At 40.8% G+C, this 21086-nt stretch overlaps 1 protein-coding gene and 1 long non-coding RNA gene across 3 annotated transcripts in view; both read left to right on the top strand.

Moving 5' to 3' along the window:
• Positions 1-1322: 1322 nt before the first annotated feature.
• On the top strand, positions 1323-1985 carry LOC110675274. The gene is made up of 3 exons (XR_002499325.1): positions 1323-1483; positions 1545-1617; positions 1675-1985. It is a non-coding gene; the product is annotated as an uncharacterized LOC110675274 (long non-coding RNA).
• Positions 1986-6611: 4626 nt separating this feature from the next.
• LOC5565411 (mediator of RNA polymerase II transcription subunit 14) overlaps positions 6612-21086 on the top strand; it is a 28266-nt gene continuing 13791 nt past the window's right edge. Inside the window, exons 1-2 of one of the 2 annotated variants that reach the window (XM_021841926.1) lie at positions 6612-7143; positions 7491-8925. In XM_021841926.1, coding sequence (XP_021697618.1) covers positions 6989-7143; positions 7491-8925 — 1590 coding nt within the window. In that variant the 5' untranslated portion in view covers positions 6612-6988. The remainder of the gene's footprint in view (positions 7144-7490; positions 8926-21086) is intronic. The other variant, XM_021841927.1, reaches the window with a different exon arrangement.

The following is a 21086-nucleotide window of genomic DNA, read 5'->3' on the forward strand; positions in this document are numbered from 1 at the left end:
AGATAGAAAACTTATGGCGATGGCACAAATCTCCCTAATGATGGGGAACGTGCCTCTGGAGCCGGCCTTCTGATACGTGATACCTGATATATGTTATATGTTACTGATATATTAGTAGCGGGTGTTAGGGGACTTTCGAAAATTTCTTTTGGATTTTTCTGGAATTCATGTGCAATTCTACTGGAAATCTCATTTGATGATTTTCGATAGCAATTGATTATTCTGAGATTCTTCCGGAAGTTCATCTAGGATTAAACATTTTAATCACTCAAGAATTCTTCATAAAATTCCACTGGATTCTTTCTTCCGTATTCTTTTATGGAAATCATCAGAAAATCCCGTCCGGTTTCTTCCATAAGCCTGATTCGCTGCTGACAAGTAATTTCTCGGCCTATCTTGATAATAGAAATACATATTGTGTTTTTGTGGATCCTGTGTTTCCAGTACTTGTGTGTGATTCATAAAAAAATCATTGTTAAATTATGTATTAAACAGGGGGTTTGTAAGAATTAAAGACGGATTTATGGAAGAATCCTAGAGGAGTTTCTGAGAATTCTGGATCAATTTCTGGTACAATAATTAAGGATTCTTTCTTGGAATGTTTATAAAAAATATTGTGATTCAAATTAATTTCTTGTGCAGTATTTAATTTCTATCAGAGACGCGTCCACGCTCTAAGCCATGGGTAGGACAAACGATGGAAAATATTGTATGCATAGTGAAACTAAGAAAATTTTTAACGCTATAGAATCTTAGGGTGGAAAAGGATCATTAAAATAACCAAAACGGCCGCTATGGAAAGCATAAATAGCGCCACCGTAGCCTTGTGTGTTCGACAGAACAGCAATGCTGTCACAATATTAAATCCCATATACAGTGGCGCCTTCGTTTTGGTGCGATGAGCACTGACAAAAACTACCATCAATGATCCATTGAAAGTGACTATTTTTGAGGGACCCAAACGCAAAGAGATGTAAGTGAGTTTAAGTTTGAGGCTTTGAGTTGAGAATATAAAACAATCTACTGTATCCAAGCTTTTCAACAATATTTTCAGGTGACTTTTCCGAGCAATAGAAAAATAACATGATTCTGAGAATAAGGACTGTGCTATTTCTTTTAATCATAAAACCGCTCAACTACTATTCTAGGATGTTATGAAAATATAAAATCTAATCAAATGCTTCTTACATATTCAAAAAAAAAAACTCAAATTGTTTTCTTTTTAGCAAAAATTTGTAAAAATAAAATATAAAAAATATGTTGTTAATTGTTGTACGAAAAAGATACAAACTCTGAGTTGATGGTTTTTTAGCGCGCATTTTTTTGCACAGATTGGAAACCGATAAAGTTCGAAAATAAAATTAAAATAAACAGAAATCTACTGAGCGTTCGCGAGTTTGTGCTGTTTCCACGGCCTAGAGGAATTGCCAAGCGGGATTGTTGCCTACTTCCAATGCCGCACTGTTTGAAGGCCATACGGAACGTAAGTAGTTAACCGTGTTTAACCCAAAAACAAAATTACCCAAGATTTTCATTAATTGCAGCGAAACCAAGTCTGAGACCATGAGCGGAAGCTGAATGGAAAGCGTCGTCAAATCATCGTCCCACTGCTCTCAGGTAAAATTTAATATAAATATTGTCAACTCAAGTTTTGAAACGTTTCTTTTTCTGCAGTTTCTGGAAAATCAGACCAATTTCGAATCGGAGGATCATCGAAACAGCTATTCGTCTTCCGCTGATCTCCTATTCACAGGAAAATATCAAGTACCCCAGTCAAGGAAGATGTCAACCCTTCTAGAAGTTATCTGGTGGAAGCGGAAGTGGATGCTACGAGTTCTTCCCATGCATGAAATCAACTCGGATGCGTTAGATAATCCGGATGGCTGGGTTTTGGACCAAACAACTAAACCTTGTGCGTAGCGTATTTCGGAAAAATGCTGTGACTATGGATCGCTCCTGTTACCTGAATAATTCCTGATTTATTATTAAAGGCATAGCTAAATAATTCTTCATTTATAAAAAAAAAAAAAAAAACAATTTTCTTCAATGATTTATAGTTGAAATAAAAATTTATTATCAAATTTGAATGGTATTCATCTTATTATTTAAATGTATCAGTACAGTATCGCATATTGTTAAATTACCATAACGTACCATAAATGAATTATTACGCAAACATTATTTGTTTTCATTTTTATTTTATGGTTGAGCAATATTATAACAGTTTGCATAATGGTGGTTTGCACTAAAAAATGGACAATATATTCGTCATTTGGCAAACTGTAAACGAAAAATTTTGTTTGAAGAAATCGACGTTTTTGAATGGTTACATAACTTAACCGCCTATTACCCATATTGTTATTTTCCCGATTTCAATTTGCGAAACAGTGAAAACTGTTCATGGTAGTGTTGCTTTATTGTTATTTTTCATCTTATACGGAATTATCCCGATATTGTTTTGAATAGTAATGGACAGTTTGTGAAATAGTAGAAATACGATTCATGATTATGCGGGTTGTACCTTCTAATTCCGCCCTAAATGCTTATCTTTGACAGATACGCGTATTCCGACTACCACTTGCAGTCTTCTTCAGTGTCAGTTAATCGTATTCACCAGATTGGGTATACGGATGTCAACTACGAGCAAAGCTCGCATAAAAATCATCTCTCACGCGGGCCGGCCCAAACAGGGTGGGTGTACGGCTGTCAACTACAAACAAAGCACGCCTAACAATCATCTCTCGGGCGGGCCGTCCCAAACAGCATCATCTCTCACGCGGGCCGACCCAAACAGCACAGGTCGAAACGCGGGCCATGCCAGACAGCAAATGTTGATGCATTTCAACACTCAAACAGCGGGATGCCTAGCAGCGTTGTGAGCTAAACGAATACACCCACAAAACATGAACGGTAGGCGAACCTCGTTGCGTATACCCCCCCTGGGCCCAAACAGCACAGGTCGAAAACACGGGCCAAGCTAGGTAGGAAACGCTGATGCTTTTCAACACTCAACTAACGGGATGTCTAGCAGTGTTGTGAGCCACACTAACCACTCATAAAACATGAACGGTAGGCGTACCTCGTTGCGTTTACCCCTTCCTGGTATCCACTGATGAAATCGTCACATCTCTCTACCTTAAATACTAACACCAGATAAGTACCTATAGAGCTTAGTGACATTTGAACTCACAAACATTCGCATACGCTCGTCATTCACAGTTTGGTTTTGTTTTCCAACGAGAAACTTGCACACACTTTCCAGACCAATCAAAATGCATATGGAAATATTGCCCAATTTGAAATATTTATACCCAGATTGTATGTGTTTTTCGAGACAGAGTACCCAGATAACCAAAATGTACGTATAACGAAATCACCTGGAGGCTTTGTATGTGCAAATTTTCACGTATAAGATGTCGCGAAAAGGCCTTCTACGTACAAAAGTGGAGGCGATATACGTGCATATACTATGTGATGAATAATAGCATACAATGCGAGTGTATAAATTTTCTACCGAACTAACCTGTGATCTTATGCGAATTAACGTATGATAACAAATGTTGATTTGACAGCTGCTACGGATTGATTCGACTTACTTTGTACGAGTGTACGAGACGAAACAAAATGTACGAATGAACTCAGAAAAAAGGCGTTTTATGCGAGGAAATTCATCAATCTGACGATTTTATCCACCGTGTGTTGCGGGTTTGATGTAATTTGTATGAATAAACCAGTTATTACGTGATATTTCATGTGACTTCTGGTTGTCTGGGTACATATTGTTTTCCTCAGAGTTTCACAAACACTACTACACTAAGGAACTTATACTACTTCGCGTTAGAAAATGGGTTAACCAACGTGCGAAGTTTGATTTTTGACCAACTTCGCCGCGTCGCAACTTGATTATTAATAGTGCTCATAATGCACACGGCGGAGGGCATAGATGTGCACTATAGCGAAGTGACTCGCGACGCGGCGAAGTTGGTCAAAAATCGAACTTCACACGTTGTTTCATTCATTTTCAGTCGCGGAGGAGAGTGATAACCACTATACAATTAAGGTGAAACAGTTTTGAACCAAACTTCCAAGACTGGACTATAACTTCAGCATCTAACAACAGTGCACTTTTTATTTTATATTTGTGCACTAGCAGAAAGCTTAACATAAGAAGATCATGAACGTTTGTCTGCTATTTCGTAAGTTTAGTATGCCTGCCATGTCGTGTTGGGATAATATCCAAGTAACACCAAGCATTATAACATTGCACGTATTCTACTGCATGTCAACATACAAATGTATCAATGCACTAATATTTCTTTATGAATTGCTTGGTTGCTTTATAAACATTATTGCATTAGTTCGACTATATCAGGGCCTTTTTCCACTTGTAAACTACTTTAATGGTTGGCTTATGGCTATGAAGCTGCTTTATTGATGCAATGATATAATGCTCCATGGTTACTTGGGTAATAACTATACTAATCCCCAGGACCGTATTTACGGGGGGTCCAAGGGCCATGGCCCCCACAGATCTGAGCTTCAATTTTTTTTTGTTTCCTACAGTTTGGTTTAGTACACTATCAAATAAATCTACAAACGAACTCAAATATTGGATCACTGCGGTGAACATATTTCTAACACAAATACGTCGAAAAGTAAGGAAATCCAACATTAATTTGATATATTTAAAAAAATATATTGAATCATAATTGAGGGGCTTAAAGTAAGTAAGAATGAGATTTTAGTCGATTTTAAGTTCAAGGTGCACTAGAATATTGCACTGTTTCCGAGCTTTCCAACAATATTTTCAGTGTAAATACTTTCAGATTTGAGAGAATTGGCTTGTTTTTTGGCTCTCATACAATGTGTATGAGTAAAATATTGCTGAAAAACTTCAACCGTTCACTCAAAGGGAGTTTTTGTCACTATACCCATTAATCACAACATGCGTGGATAAGGTGATTATAATGAGTTCCTGTGTGGCCTTAAGCATGCAATTCACGAAGGAAATTATCAATGAGAACATACTATAGAGCTGAGTGACATTTGAACACGCGTAGACTAGCATACGCTCGTCATACACAGTTTGTTTTTGTTTTCCTTAAAGAAACTTGCACACGCTTTCCAGACTGATCAAAATGCCTATGGAAATATTACCCAATTTGAAAAATTTATACCCGGATTCTGGGTGTTTCTCGAGACTGAGTGCATATTGTTTTCCTCTAAGGTTCACAACTACATCTACACTAGGGCACTCATACCATTGAGCGTGATAACCACTATACTCCACTGCACTGTGACGTCACACATCAATTTTGACAGGTACTGGTCCTGTTGTTTACAGTTTGGACTTAGTACTTTTTTCGAATCATTCTTAATTTCGTGAAAGTTTGCTGCGAGGAGAGGTCAAATCCACTGCAGATACCCACGGATTGTATTATTCTATCTTCCTACCGTGGAAAATCGTCACCATCAGCATGCTGGTGATAGAAATGCGAAGATGAAAAAATGATGGAAAAAACGACAAGTCCGAAACGTAAACAACAGGACCAGCAGCTGTCAAATAAGTGAGGTTAGGCTCGTCACATGCAACGCTCTATAGCATTAAAATTGCTTTTTTTGCGTCTCTGGCCCCGGGGCCCCCATATTTGTAAATCTGGCCCTGCTAATCCCTAATTAAATAGCGCTTACTATCAGAGTTAGCTCAGTGTATCTACCTATGTATTGAGCATTTCTTCTACCACTGGACTATCGCAGAAGTTTTTACAAGTGTGGAAACGCTAATAAAAGATTGCATCAAATCGGGTAGGTGTCTTCGGGAGACTTATTATTCGTAAATCAAAGAATAAGTGCTCTGAAGACACCAACAGGATTCAAGCAGCTGCAACCTAGCCTTTGGCAAACAATAGACAAACATTAGGCACACGTCTGGAACGTCAAATAGCCAAATATTTACACACTTGACAAAGTGTGTACTGATAGCTTTAATCTTCACTTTGTCACATCTTCTTTAAATGGTGCATATTACCCCAGGTCCCCCTATGTGCGCGCGCGCTTTCTGCGTAAAGGCCCAAACGCAATGATAGCGGAACGGCAACGGAAAGCGGAACCGGTCCGCTAGGATGAACTATAACATGCTAGTCGACACAGTGTTGGTTCACTTTCATTCGTTGACAGCTCAGTCGAGATGATGTGATTCATGCTGGCGAACCGGTTCCGCATTCCGTTGCCGTTCCGCTATCATTGCGTTTGGGCCTTAAAACCGGCAAGACATACTTTTGGGTCTGAGGTGTTGTGATAACTAAAGAGTCTAAAATATAAAGAGACGAAACAAAACAAAGGCGCCACTGTATATGGAAAAAAAAACATTGTGACAGCATTGCTGTTCTGTCAAACACACAAGGCTATGATGGCGCTATCTATGCTTTCCATAGCGGCCGTTTTGATTATTTTAATGATCCATTGAAATAATTTTTACCTCCTAATTTTTAGACCTAGCCCAATGTGTCTTGTCCAACCGTTTTTCATTACCGGGTAGCATTTTTGATCTCACAAACACAACCGACCACTCCCTCGTCACGCGAAGAGAGCCGAACGTTGACAGTCCCCTCCGTCGCTGGCGGTAGTTCGGTTGCAACTGTCAAAGGTGGAAAATGCCACTGTGTTTTCGCTTTCCCATCGAAATGTTGCCCTAATTTTTATTTCGGGAATTTAGTGATAATTTCTGCACGAACTCGAACAAATTTTACCGCAAAGTGTGCAACAATGTACAATTGATCGGTTGACGGTGAATTTCAGTGCGCGGAAGTGTTTTCCAGTTCGATAGAAGAAGATTTCTTGCGGTCGCGAGTGAAGTGAACCCCCTCTTCTTCACTTCCCACCCGCGGGCCTATTTCGCTAATCGATTTGGGAAGGGAGAAACTACGATTCTTTATTTGGGGGTAAAAATTCTTGAAAAGTGTGCCTCTCGGAGGAGAACACGGCAAAAATGACGCCGCAACCGCTAGAACAGGGAGGAGCCGTAGCCAGCTTCATCCCGACCGGGCAGGAAATGGCCCAGCGACAGAATTTGATTCCGCTCGGGCGGCTGATCGATTTCATTATCCAGAGGACGTATCACGAGCTAACGGTACTGGCGGAATTGTAAGTATTAAAGCTGGAAACTGAATGAAGATGGCATGGCTGTTCCACGGCAAGCTCGCGAGAACCTTCCGGATGCTTTGAGAATCCATTGGAAATCCTTCGTAGTCCTTCTGAAATCTTTTAGAAATCATCCGGAAATTCCCTCGGGCAACTTTGGGAAAAGTTACAGTAGCCCTGCGGGATTTTCCTGGAATATTTTCGGAATACTACGGTAATTCAGATGACAATAATAAAACAGACTGAATATACCGTCATGCCGCTATGCCGTCCACATTGTACTTTGATCTTAAAAAGCGAAGTTATTTCGTCTGGATTGGGTGGAATATTAACGATTTGTCTATTTCCAGATTACCCCGTAAAACCGACATGGAGCGGAAGATTGAAATCTACAACTTTTCCGCCAGTACCCGGCAGCTCTTCATCCGGCTCTTGGCTTTGGTCAAATGGGCCAACTCCGCATCCAAGGTGGACAAATCGGCCAAAATCATGGCCTTTCTGGACAAGCAGTCGCTGCTGTTCATGGACACGGCCGACATGCTGTCCCGGATGGCCCGCGAAACGTTGGTCAATGCCCGGCTGCCGAACTTTCACATTCCGGCGGCGGTGGAGATTCTTACCACCGGAACTTACTCCCGGTTGCCGTCGATCATCCGGGAAAGGATCGTCCCGCCGGATCCGATCACTACGCTGGAGAAGCGTCAGACCTTGCAGCGGCTCAATCAGGTCATCCAGCACCGGTTGGTCACGGGGAATCTGTTGCCTCAGCTGAGGAAGTTCAAGATCGAAAACGGACGGGTGACCTTCAAGGTGGATCATGAATTCGAAGTGTCGCTAACGGTTATGGGCGACGGTCCGAACATCCCCTGGCGCTTGCTGGACATCGACATTCTGGTGGAGGACAAGGAAACCGGGGACGGAAAAGCCTTGGTCCACACCCTGCAGGTTAACTACATTCACCAGTTGATTCAAGGCCGGATCGTGGACAGCCCGGATGCATTGGCCGAAGTCTACAATTGCCTGCATTACTTCTGCCAATCGCTCCAGTTGGAAGTTCTGTACACCCAAACGCTGCGTTTGATGCGCGATCGACTGGATGATCACATTCACGTTGACGAGTACATTCCGGGAACCAAGCTGACGGTGTCCTACTGGCGAGAGTTGACCAACAAAGATCCCAAATCGGAGCTCGGCTATCGACTGATGATTCAAACTGATCAGAGTGATACCACCAAACAGCTGGCGATCTTGCACCTTCCCTCGATCGGTACCAAGGAAGTGGACATCGCCGATCGAGCCGTTCGTTCCGAGCTGCTCTCCATGGAGCGACTGCTCGTTCACACGGTTTACGTACGATCCTTGGCCCGCCTGGGCGACCTCAAAACCGAACTGCAACTCTTCCTCAAGGATGTCGACTACAGCATCCAGGGAACGCCGGCGATGCTGCTGGTTCCGGTCCTGAACCCCTGCCTACGAGCCGAACACATCTATATCACCGTAGATACCCACACCGGAATGCTCCGGTGTCACGTTCCGAAGCACCTGGACTGCCCGATAATGCCGGAGTTGCAGCACGCGCTGAACAACGACCGCAGTAAGCTGCAGCACCTGTTCTCGGAGTTGCGCTACTGGATAACGCAGCGGCGGTGCGAGAAGACGCTGCAGCATTTGCCGGCGACCACGCAGGAGCGGTTGCCGTTGGTCTTCCCGGCGGATCATCCGATCGAGAAAATTGGCCCCCATCGGGTGTACATTCAGATGTGCCGGCATGCGAATGTTATACTGGTAAGTATACAGGGGGATCGGAAGCTTTTGAATTAGTTTTGGCTTTACGGCAACGGTAGTTCAATCGATTTTGGGAATTATGTCACGTCTCATGTCCTTAACAACAAGTTTTGAATCAGTAAAATAATACATATTTCAAACATAATGTTTGAACATTCCAAACTGGGGCAGATCGCTGATTTCGTCGGCGACATCTCTTGAGTAATCAAAATGAAATTCAGTACCAGCACTTTACTTTACTTTTGCTGGTTCTACGTCCTTAAAGACATGACCTGCGCCACAATGTTACGCCAACTAACTCGGTCCATGGCTGCTAACCTCCAATTCCTCGATCGCCCCACACTTCCAAGATCCTGCTCCACTTGGTCAAACCACCTAGCTCGTTGCGCTCCCCTTCGTCTTGTACCAGCCGGATTTGAGTTGAACACCATTTTTGCGGGATTGTTGTCCGGCATTCTCACAACATGTCCCGCCTATCGTACCCTTCCAGCTTTGGCGACTTTCGTGATACTGGATTCACCGTAGAGTTGCGCAAGCTCGTGGTTCATTCTTCTCCTCCATACGCCGTTCTCACATACTCCGCCGAAGATCGTCCTAAGCACACGTCGTTCAAAAACTCCTAGCGCTTGCAGGTCCTCTTCGAGCTTATTAGCGTCTTGTACATGGTACACTTAGTACGGAAGTGAAGTTTACCAGACCGCAAGGTCTTGTGGAGTCCATAGTAAGCACGACTTCCGGCAATGATACGTCTTCGAATTTATCTGCTGCAGTTGTTATCCGACGTTATCAATGATCCGAGGTAGACAAATTTGTCCACCACCTCGAACTCATCCCCGTCGATCGTCACGCGTCTGCCTATGCGAGCTCTATCGCGCTCGGTTTCTCCAGCCAGCAGATATTTCGTCTTCGACGTATTCACCTTCAATCCCACCCGATCTGCTTCACGTTTCAGCCTGGTATACTGTTCAGAAACCACCTGGAACGTTCTTCCGACAATGTCCACGTCGTCAGCAAAGCAGATGAACTGGCTGGATTTATTGAAGATCTTGCCCCGCATGTTGAAGCCCGCCCGTTTCATAACACCTTTTAGCGCAATATTGAACAGGAGGCAGGAAAGACCATCGCCTTGTCGAAGTCCTTTGCGTGTTTCAAACGGGTCCGATAATGCACCCGATGTCTTCACACAGCACTGTACACTATCCATCGTTGCTTTGATCAGTCTTGTCAGTTTCCCGGGAAAACCATTCTCGTCCATAATCTTCCATAGCTCTTCGCGGTCGATGGTATCATAGGCCGCTTTGAAATCGATGAATAGGTGGTGCGTAGGGACTTGATATTCACGACACTTTTGGAGGATCTGCCGCAACATAAAGATTTGGTCTGTCGTCGATCGCCCGTCCACAAAACCGGCTTGATAACTTCCCACAAATCTGCTTGCCAGTGGCGATAGACGGCGGAAGATGATCTGGGAAAGCACTTTATAGGCTGCATTAAGAATGGTGATCGCTCGATAGTTCTCACATTTTAACTTGTCACCCTTTTTGTATATTGGGTATATTATTCCCTCCTTCCACTCCTCCGGTAGCTGTTCTGTATCCCAGATCCTGGCTATCAATCGGTGCAGACAAGTGGCCAACCTGTCCGGGCCCATTTTAATAAGTTCCGCTCCAATACCATCCTTTCCAGCTGCTTTGTTGTTCTTGAGCTGTTTGATAGCATCCTTAACTTCGCCTATTGTGGGATTTGGCACGCCTCCCTCATCCGCCGTACTGATGAAGCCATTCCTCCTGCTATCTTGATCTTCCTCCTCTGCGCCGTTTAGGTGTTCATCGTAGTGCTGTTTCCACCTTTCAACCACCTCACGTTCGTCCGTCAAGATACCTCCATCCTTATCCCGGCACATTTCGGCTCGCGGCACAAAGCCTTTGCGGGATGCATTGAGTTTCTTGTAGAACTTTCGTGTTTCTTGAGAACGATACAGCTGCTCCATCTCTTCGCACTCCAACTCTTCCAGGCGGCGCTTTTTATCCCGGAATAGATGGGTTTGCTGTCTTCGCTTCTGTTTGTATCGTTCCACGTTTTGACGGGTGCCTTGCTGCAGCATCATCGCCCGCGCTGCATTCTTCTCGTCCAAAATCGTCTGACACTCCTCGTCGATAATGTCCGAGAAGTGTCTTCCATCAATCAAAACGTGGTCGATTAAATCAGCACCGGCAATAGATCTCTTTTTAAAAAATTGGTCCTTTTTATAATTATCTAAAGTCTCTTTTCAACCAATATAGTCTCTGAAGTCAATTTTTATGTTCGCAGTGATTTCTGGTGCAAATTTCTGAAATTCTTACACGAGTTTCCCACATGTTCTTTCTTTCTGGAGTACTTGTACGTTAACTCGTTGGAGAACTCGATTTTTACAGCTTTCGTCGTATTTATCCTACTCGGCAAGCCTCGTAGTATAAAAAATCATCATTCGGCAACTTGTTCCGTAAACTACTATTACAAGTAATGCGATGTCTAAGATAGATTTTTCTTGGTGGCGGCGGTGATTTATGTAATCGTTGCTAGGTGTCCTTTGATTATTTTGTGTTACCGCATTTGGAGGACGTTTACTCAACATTTGCATCTCAAATGCAAACAGCAATATAAAATTCTACACATTTTCATCCATAGATTACTTTTGCAGCTGATCCAAAAATGTCTCGAGTAATTTCTCAAGTAAAATTTCCTTGAATTGTTTAAAAGTTAATATAAGGTTTTACAATACCAAACACTACAGTAATCATTCCAGTTATTCCTGCAATCATACTTTCACAATTCTCGTTACGGGTCTCGTCCGTTGTTTTGATTGATTATTTGATTAGTAATGTACTTAGCAATATATTATTCGCACAGTTAAAAACCGAAATTTTCGACACGCGAAAAACGGATTTTCTCCAAACCAGTGCGTCGGAGCTACGTCGGGCAAGGTACGCTGTGTAGCACACCAGATACAGCGCAGTATGCCCGACGTTAGGTTCATCGCATAGATTTAGAGAAAAATCGGTTTTCGCGTGTCGATGATTCCACCTTTCAACTGGAGACGCGATTTCTACAAAATCTTTCAAGACATCCTCAAGATCTTTCAGGGATCCTTGCAGGAGTTCACCTGTAATTTCTGAAGAAGTTTTTATCAGATGTTGCTATAACATTTCTTTTAAAAAAACTTCCTGGATTTAATGTAGGTATTTTGTCAATAACTTTTGAAAAAAATATATAATTGATAATTTACTAGAGACATCTCTGCTAGATTTTTTTTTCTTTTGCGAAAACTTTGAGCAAATACCATGGGGCAGGACACTAGATCCAGTATTAAAATATTAATATTTATTAATGACTAGTGAGCCCGGCAAACTTCGTCTTGCCATCAAGTAGGCTGTTGAAAAATTGGCATGCTATCTCCCATACAAAATGACACATTAGTTTTCTCCAGTGTTTAAGACTATTCCGAAAACTTTCCTAAACTTTTTCTACGTACGAACACGTCGGAACCCTAGACGAATGCAACAGTGAAAGAATCAGGTAAATCCGTTGACTCGTTCTCAAGTTATTTCGTGACATACAAACATCATTCCATTTTTATTTATATAGATATTAATATTGATATTGAGAATATTATCAAGTATGCATGGAGTTTTGCTGTTTGCCTGTTGCCGGAGTTGCCAAGGCAAATTGATTATTTATATGAAAAAACAAGTTGTGTTTATTGTCAGTTCGTCTCAGATCCATATGGTCATGATATCATGATGAGTGAATGGATCAGAATTAGCTTTTAGCCAAAATAAAAGAAAAGAAAATATGTTCCTGAAGTATAATATGTGTTGGAGTAATATCAGAATCTATACCTGACAGGTCTCTGCAGATCAGGATATTCCCCATACTACCACTAATAAATTCAGTGATTAGAACATCCTCACCTCCATTCTCTATATTGAACAAAATATGTAAGAAATGCAACATAGACCACACTGCTTGTATGGCTAGAAAAAGACTGACACCTTGTACGATGCATCACATTCGGTGAAGCTTGATTGTCATCAATGCCCCACATCTTTGTACGATTTCCGGGCCATTCCGCAACGCGATTACGATACAATTTGTCTCACTGCGGTATGTCAGATCCGCAATACATACAATCCACGATCCCTAGCCGCTTGTTTATAAGCCCCCTACATTGACTTAAATTCTAGATACTTTTGTCAGATGCCTTTAGGAAAATCGTGGCTATCTAGATGATATCATAAAAAATAATATATATTAATCCGTATTAAGGGGACACGGGAGACCGTGTTATTTTTCCTATCTTTCGTCTCACTCTAACAATAATCATCAAAACTTTGTGGAAGCAAATCTCGAGTTTTAGTGAACCGATGAAGCTGAAAACTTATCGGGTTGTGCACTGCATATATAGAATCATACTGATACATTTTTGCATCGATATATGGTGTGGTTCTTGGGATTTGCTTCTTGAAATGGATAGGGTGATTATGATGACGTCCCGTGCGGCCTTAACGAATATTAATACCAATATTAATGAGTGTCTCACCCCATGGCAAATACCTTAATTAATTTCTGAAAAAAAATAGTAATACTTGTATTGTCACGAGAAATTAAAAAAAAAAAACTTAAAAATATCCTTAGAGAAATGTTTGATTGGATGAATCTTTAAGAAAACTCACAATTCCTATAAAGTTTATCAAGAGATTGTACAGCATTTCATCCAGGATATGTAGCAGCAGACTCATCCACAGATGTTCCATGGATTCACTTTGTTTAGGATTTTCATCAGGGGTTTTCAGTGATTATTTTAGGAGTTCCTTTAGAAATAGGGTAGGGGAGCTCTAGCTGTTTGAGTATTGAACCGATCAACTATAGTCTAGTCCAAGAAACCAAAACTGCACGTGAAGCATGGAAGAATCTCAAGAGCGCATTTAAGGACAGCGGGAAAACTCGCCGTATGGGTCTGCTGCGGAAGCTCACGAGTATTCGGTTGGCGGAATGAAAATCGGTTGAAGAATATGTCAATGAAATTATGTCGACAAGCCACAATTTGGCCAAGGTAGGCTTCAAGGTGGATGATACGTGGCTACCAAGCTTGCTCCTGATGGGATTACCACAAAATTACGAGCCGTTGATTGTGGGTATAGAAGCTTCGTGTACCAAGATAACAGCGGATTCAGTCAAATCAAAAATTCTGCAAGATGTTAAGGTGACACATCTCGGAATCCAAACATGGCAGACACAATGGCCGGCTTGTGCCCCTACTCACGATTTCAGAGGCACAAAACTGCAGAAATAGTTAGCAAACGTTTCTGATCTTCTTTATTTAAGCTTTCTGCTAGTGCACAAAGCCAAAATAAAAAGTTCATTGTTGTTGGATGCTTTCTTCGCGAGATTTGTGCCTTTGAAGTTTCAGTATAATCTTAGAAATTGATTCCAAACTGTTTCACCTTAAAATCACGAGCGTTCCCAAGTCCTGTGCATCGGATGGTGCTTTCGTAAATAATTTTCAGAAGAAGCCACCCAAGAAGGATTAGTCTAGCGTCAAGCGCTTCAAATGCAAACGGATTGGACATTTTGCTTCGGACTAGGTATCCTCAGAAAGGCATGAATGAAGATTCTAGTGCTGGACTGCATTATAGGAAGAGCTCGAGAAACGCCGCATCCAGTGCCAATGTGAAACAGAACAAACCAAAAACAATGGATATTTGATTCCGGTGCTACTGTCCATATGTGTCGAAGCAAACTCATCGATGCCAGAAGCACATCACATGTTGCCCATAACGCAGAACTTCCGGTGGTTGCAGTTAGAAAAGTTCTCCTAGAAGCTGCAGTACAGCCTAGTTCGTATGAAGTTTCACTCTCAGATGTTTTAGGTATGTGTTCCAGATTTGGCCATCAATTTGCTGTCGGTGAGCCAGATATGCAAGAAAGGACATAAGGTTGTCTCCACGGATAGTGCTTGCAAGTTCTTCAATGCTCAGACGAACGAGTTGGTTGCAACAGGATCTCAGGCAAACGGACTTTACAAGTTGTGGATGGTGAGTCAGGCAACAGCATGTGTGGCGAGTGACAGAAGAGAGATGCAGTTATGGCACAGGCGGCTTGGTCACATGAATTTCGACAATATGAAGCGATTAAGAAGGATAGTTACTGGCTTGGATTTCAAAAATGTACAAACATCCAATAATCAATGTGTTCCGTGTATTCAAGCAAAACAACAACGTTTACCATTCAAATCTAACGGAAGAAGAGTGACGAAAATTTTGAAGTTGGCCCACTCCGATCTTTGTGATCATATGGAAACGATTTCGATTGGAGGAAGCAGATACTTTCTTACGTTGATTGACGATGCGAGTCGGAAGACGTTTATATATTTTTTGAAGTCAAAGAAAGAAGTACTGGCTGCTTTCCAAGATTTCAAAGGATACGTTGAGACACAAACTGGTAAGAAATTGAAGTGCTTGAGGACCGATAATGGAACGGATTGTGTTGGAAGCAATTTTGAACGTTACATTCGAGAACACGGCATTTTACAGGAGACCACAGCTCCATATAATCCAGAACAAAATGGTTTAGCAGAGAGGCTAACCGATCGATTGTGGAGCGAGCTAAGGCTTTATTATTCGATGCTGGATTAATCAAGCGGTTCTGGGCGAAAGCTGTTGGTACTGCAGTTTACTTTATAAATATATCGCCTACCAAAGGGGCTATTATTACTACGGAGGAGAAGTTCACTCAAGTCAGACCAGATATATCACACCTGACGACATTCGGCGCGAAAGCAATGGTACATGTACCGAAAAATAAGCGACAGAAATGGGATAAAAAATCTCAAGCGTGTTTGTTCATTGGATATACAACGAATTCCAAGGGGTGTGCGATCTGGAGACTGGTATATATAAGCAGAGACGTGATTATCATCGATGAAAGCATGAGTAGTAGCGATCGTGATCAAGTAAATAACATGGAGCTCTTAACTGAATTTGCAGAAGACTCAAATCCGAATGTAACACCAGCAGTTCATGAAAATGATGGAAGTGACGAAGAAAGCATGGACGGCTACGAATCGACCGTTGATAAGCTTGATGCAACCATTGTGGAGCCGGCTAGCATCACTGCGCTCCCTCCGTCAATTACAGTGTCATCGATAGAAAGTGTGGTAAGGCGCAGCGCGAGGGAGCGCCAGGTAACCTACAGTGCCTTTCCTCAGAAACTTGCCATTTCACAGGACAGTTCTGATGAGTGAATCTGTAGCCAGGCAGCTGGACAGATTGGTCAACGTTTTAAAGACACGCAGAAGGCTACTGATGTTTTGCAAGAACCTAACACGTACCGTGAAGCGGTGGAACAATGTTGCAGGGAGCAATGGATTGATGCAATGAACTCGAGTATGAAATGCTGATGGAAAATCGTAGGTGGATTATGAATTAAATGGGTATGTAAAATCAAAACCAATCCGAAAGGATCGATCGAACGTTTCAAGGCGAAATTGGTTATTAAAGGCTGTTCTCAAATCGAAGGCGTATATTATACCGAGACGTATTCACCTGTTGTCCGATATTCAACAATTCGGTATCTTATGGAAAAAGCTGTAGAGTTGGACATGGATGTTCATCAAATGGATACAATTACTGCGTTCTTACAAGGTGATTTAGGAGACAAGGAAATTTTCATGCAATAGCCTGAAGGTTTCGAAGATGGGACAAACCGAGTGTGTATGTTGAAAAAGGCGCTACATGGATTGAATCAGGCCAGCCGCGTTTGGAATTTCAAGCTGGACATCGAATTAAAACAAATGGGCCTGAAGCGATCGAAATTTGATACCTGCGTTTATTATTACATTGAAGGAGATCAAGTTTTAATCGTGGTAATATAAGTTGATGATTTTTTGATTTTTTCAACCAACGGTGAAACGCTCGAAGCTGTGAAACGAGACCTTACCAAGAAATTTCGAATGAAGGACTTAGGAGAGGCAAAGCAAGTTCTGTGAATCAAGATTACCAAAGGAGAAGGATTCATCGCCTTCTTTAGCCGAGTGGTTAGAGTCCGCGACTACAAAGCAAAGCCATGCTGAAGGTGTCTGGGTTCGACTCCCGGTCGGTCCAGGAAATTTCCTTGACTTCCCTGGGCATAGAGTATCATCGTACCTGCAACACGATATACGAATGCGAAAATGGCAACTAAGGCAAAGAAAGCTCTCAGTTAATAACTGTGGATGTGCTCATAAGAGCAATACGCTGAGGAGCAGGGTCTGTCCCAGTGGGGACGTTAATGCCAAGAAGAAGAAGGATTCATCGCCATCGATCAAGAACGCTATGTAAACGAATTGCTGGAAAAAATTTAAATCGCTGGATGCAATTCCGTACGAACTCCCTTGGATCCCAATCAGATGTTAAACAGCAAATGAAACCTAAGACGGAAGCTGAACGTGATAAAATGTAGAAAATTCCTTTTCGGCAATTAGTCGGAAGCTTGCAGTTCCAGGCTCAATGTTCAAGACCAGATATTTGCCATGCTGTAAACCTGATGAGTATTTTTTAGGTATCTTGAGGTACCTAGAAGAAACAAAAACATGGAAGCTCACATATGCCGATCAACTTCAAGCTTACACCGATACTGACTGGGGAAGTGATGTGGATACAAGGCGCTCTACTAGTGAATATGTGTTCCTGAAAAATGGTAGAGCTTTGGCTTGGAGTTTTTTTTTAATTTCTTCATTAGTATCATTTTAAACATTACATTATTTTCTTATATCTAGGTGTTCTGTGTTGTTAGACAACACTATCATCCAAATTTGGTAAAACAAATTTAAAGTGGCTTGGAGTTTGCGTAAACAACCCACTGTTGCGCTTTCCACTACTGAAGCTGAGTATATGGCACTATATCGGCCGTGACTCAAGAAGCGCTTTATTGCTGAACTTGAAGGAATCTCATCGCCACTTCTCATCAACTGTGACAATAAAAGTGCCATCAGTCTAGCGGAAAAAGAGATGGGATATGAGCCTATGCATGCTATAAAACGTTTAACTTTTATTGTGCGCCCTGTTTTCAAGTTGCCCGTGAGAGAGAGAGAGCGAGATAGCACCAACACACGGCGCACAGTAAAAGTCAAAAGATTTTACGCCACGTACAGAGGCTTATTCCCCAAGATTCAAGCATATTGATATAAGGCATCACTTCGAGTTCGATATAAGGCATCACTTCACTGTTCGAGAGCAGATAGAAAAGAAGACCATACGATTGAAACATGTCGCTTCGAATGATCAACAGGCAGACATCCTCACCAAAGCTATACCAGCCCCAAAGTTATTGGAAGCAAGGGCATCGCTAGGAGTTAATAAATTATATTGTGCAATCAGATTAAATTTAGACCGAAGTTATAAGAAGAAATGAAATACCACCGACAAAAGTTCGCCGAAGTTCGGCGTCGTCATTCTACCGAAGTGCTACGCCGCTAAAGGCAATCCTTATGAGTCGGCGAAGCACCAAATTAGAATGCCGACGCCGAACTACGCCGAAGTTTTGACTGCCGAACTTCTAACTGTCACCCGAATTGCCAATAAATTATAGCTTAAAGCCTGATTCGCTGTTGACAAGTAATTTCTTGGCCTACAGTGGCCCTATTTCATATTCGTACAGGATACTGATTCCACATCAAGTTAGTAAAAAACTATTAAATGAAGTATGAAACTATTATTGAGCTACAAATACTTTATCCACATTGAAGGTAATAGGTGTCATCTATTGTTTGCCAATCACAAAATGTTTCCATTTACATTCATCTTTGGATTAATAGAAAAGTATTGAATTGATGTCTAAAATTCACCCAATTCCATATTCGTACACCTACCAAAATTCAAACGCACAACGTTCAAAACTAAATTTAGAAGCTCTATTTGAATACTGAAGTGCTTTATTATGATGTTCAGATGTAGTGAAATACATTTGGACAATTTATTAGTGGACATATATAAAATTTAGGTAAAATTATGAGAAATGCCAGTTTTCCAATGATTTTTGCTATAAAATCCAATAATTCGAACAATTACGTTTATTTTTGTCATTGGATCCAATCTATAGATTATACTCGTCAGCTCTGATAGACATTTAGTTGAAATATATACACTTTACAGAAATCATAAACAGTTTTTATCCCTTTTGAGTTCAGAAAATTGTTGTGCCATAAGTTCAAAACTCTTCTAAAATGATATTTTTAATCAATGTAAACCAAATTTTCATTCTAAACAACAGGTAAATGTTAATTTCGAATTTGTCTGTAAAAATAATTTGAACTACGAACTTCGTTTTACAATAAAGTACCCTAAACTACGCTGTACATACCTCCACATAATTGATGTCATCGTAATATTCAATTATCTTTGAAATAATATTTAAATTATATTCAAAATAGCACCCTATTTTGCAATTTATTGATTTTATAAGAAAAATACAAAATAACTTGAATGAGCAGAAAGCATTTATACACTATTTAATAGAATATATCCTGTTGTTTTCATCATTTAAAAACACGTTTGTGTTGCGGTTATGGCAATAATATTTATTCTTTAAATCTCTACAATCATGTTTGGTAGTAAAATGTAAATTAAAAAAGAAAATTACGCAATGTTTTGATAGGAACATTAACTATGGATTATGTATATACATTAAGGAGCCAAACATAAAGAAATTGACTAAAATTTTTGGTTTTGGATTTGTTATAAATGTTATACTACCTAAGATTCAAAAGTGTAAGTTGTCGATATCCACTCTTAGCTACTCTAAAACTGATTTTAATTTTTTGAAACTTGTGCAATATTCGCAATTATCATTCTTAAGGAAGTGATGATGAAAAAATTGCAATTTATTGTTCGACTTACCGAATATTTTAGCAAAAAACATGGGAAACTGGTATTTTTCTTAAATTTACTTAAGTTTCAAATATATCCGTTTATAAATTTTCCAAATGTATTCTACTGCATCTGAACAACACAACGAAGAGCTTAAGTAGTCATCTAGTCCATTAAAAATTAGTTTTGAATGCTGTATATTTCTTTTTTGTTAGGTGTACGAATATGGAATTGGGTCAATTATAGACACAATCTCAATACTTTTCCATTATTCCAAAGATTTAAGCAAATGAATAGAGTTTGTCATTGCCAAACAAAAAGATGACACCTATAACCTTCATTATTGATAAAGTATATCGAAGTCCATGCACCATTTAATAGTTTTATACCAACTTGATATGAAAACAGTGCCCCGTACGAAAATGAAATTGAGCCACTGTATCTTGATGCATGGGAAATTCCTGCAAGGAATCGAATCGATCAAGGAAGCGTTTTTTTCTGATCGCAGTACGCAGTTGAAAAGAGATGTCAGTTCAAACGGGAGTCGCTGTAGAAAATTTCTGCAAGGAATCGGCGAGAAATTTCTTTAGCGATTCCTGTTCAGCAGCAAATCAGGCTTAAGGGGGGATGTTGAGTTGAAGTAAGCCATGAATCTATAATACCCCAATAAATCATTCCCTGTTCAAACCTGTTCATAATCAGACGTGTCTTCACTAACACTTTCTGCTATGGCTGAGCCAGCAGCCAGCATTACTCGATAGGGTGGTCACCACACAAAGGAGAGCCCCAAAGAGAAAGCGATGATAAAAGCCATTTTTCTCCTTATTTACCATTAGGGGGTAGGTGTTTCACTTTACTGACATGATGAACAATCCCCGAACATCCTATAGCAACAGCGGCATCGTGGTTTGGAGCTTGTTCAGATGAGTTATATCATGCACTTTTATCCCTCCGATATAATCAGAGCGGTAGCAGTAGACGATAAACAAACTATCATGATATGTTGCGGATCATGATTGTTACAGTGATAAATGAGAGATACGATCAATGCGAAAACGAACAAAAACAAACTCCGCTAGCGCGAAGCCAATCTGACTATGAGAACGAATGCGAAGAGAAAAAGAGTGGGTTTCACCCACTGTTGGTGTCATTCAAATATTCAATTTCAATTGTTATCTACGTGATTTATTGTTCAAAAATTGTATTAGAAAACATCAGAAATGAGTTTCTTGATGGAACAATGCTATAAATAAACTTAATTTTCAACATACAAATCGA

The sequence above is a fragment of the Aedes aegypti genome, chromosome 2 (genome assembly GCF_002204515.2).
Source record: "Aedes aegypti strain LVP_AGWG chromosome 2, AaegL5.0 Primary Assembly, whole genome shotgun sequence".
Lineage (NCBI taxonomy): Eukaryota > Metazoa > Arthropoda > Insecta > Diptera > Culicidae > Aedes > Aedes aegypti.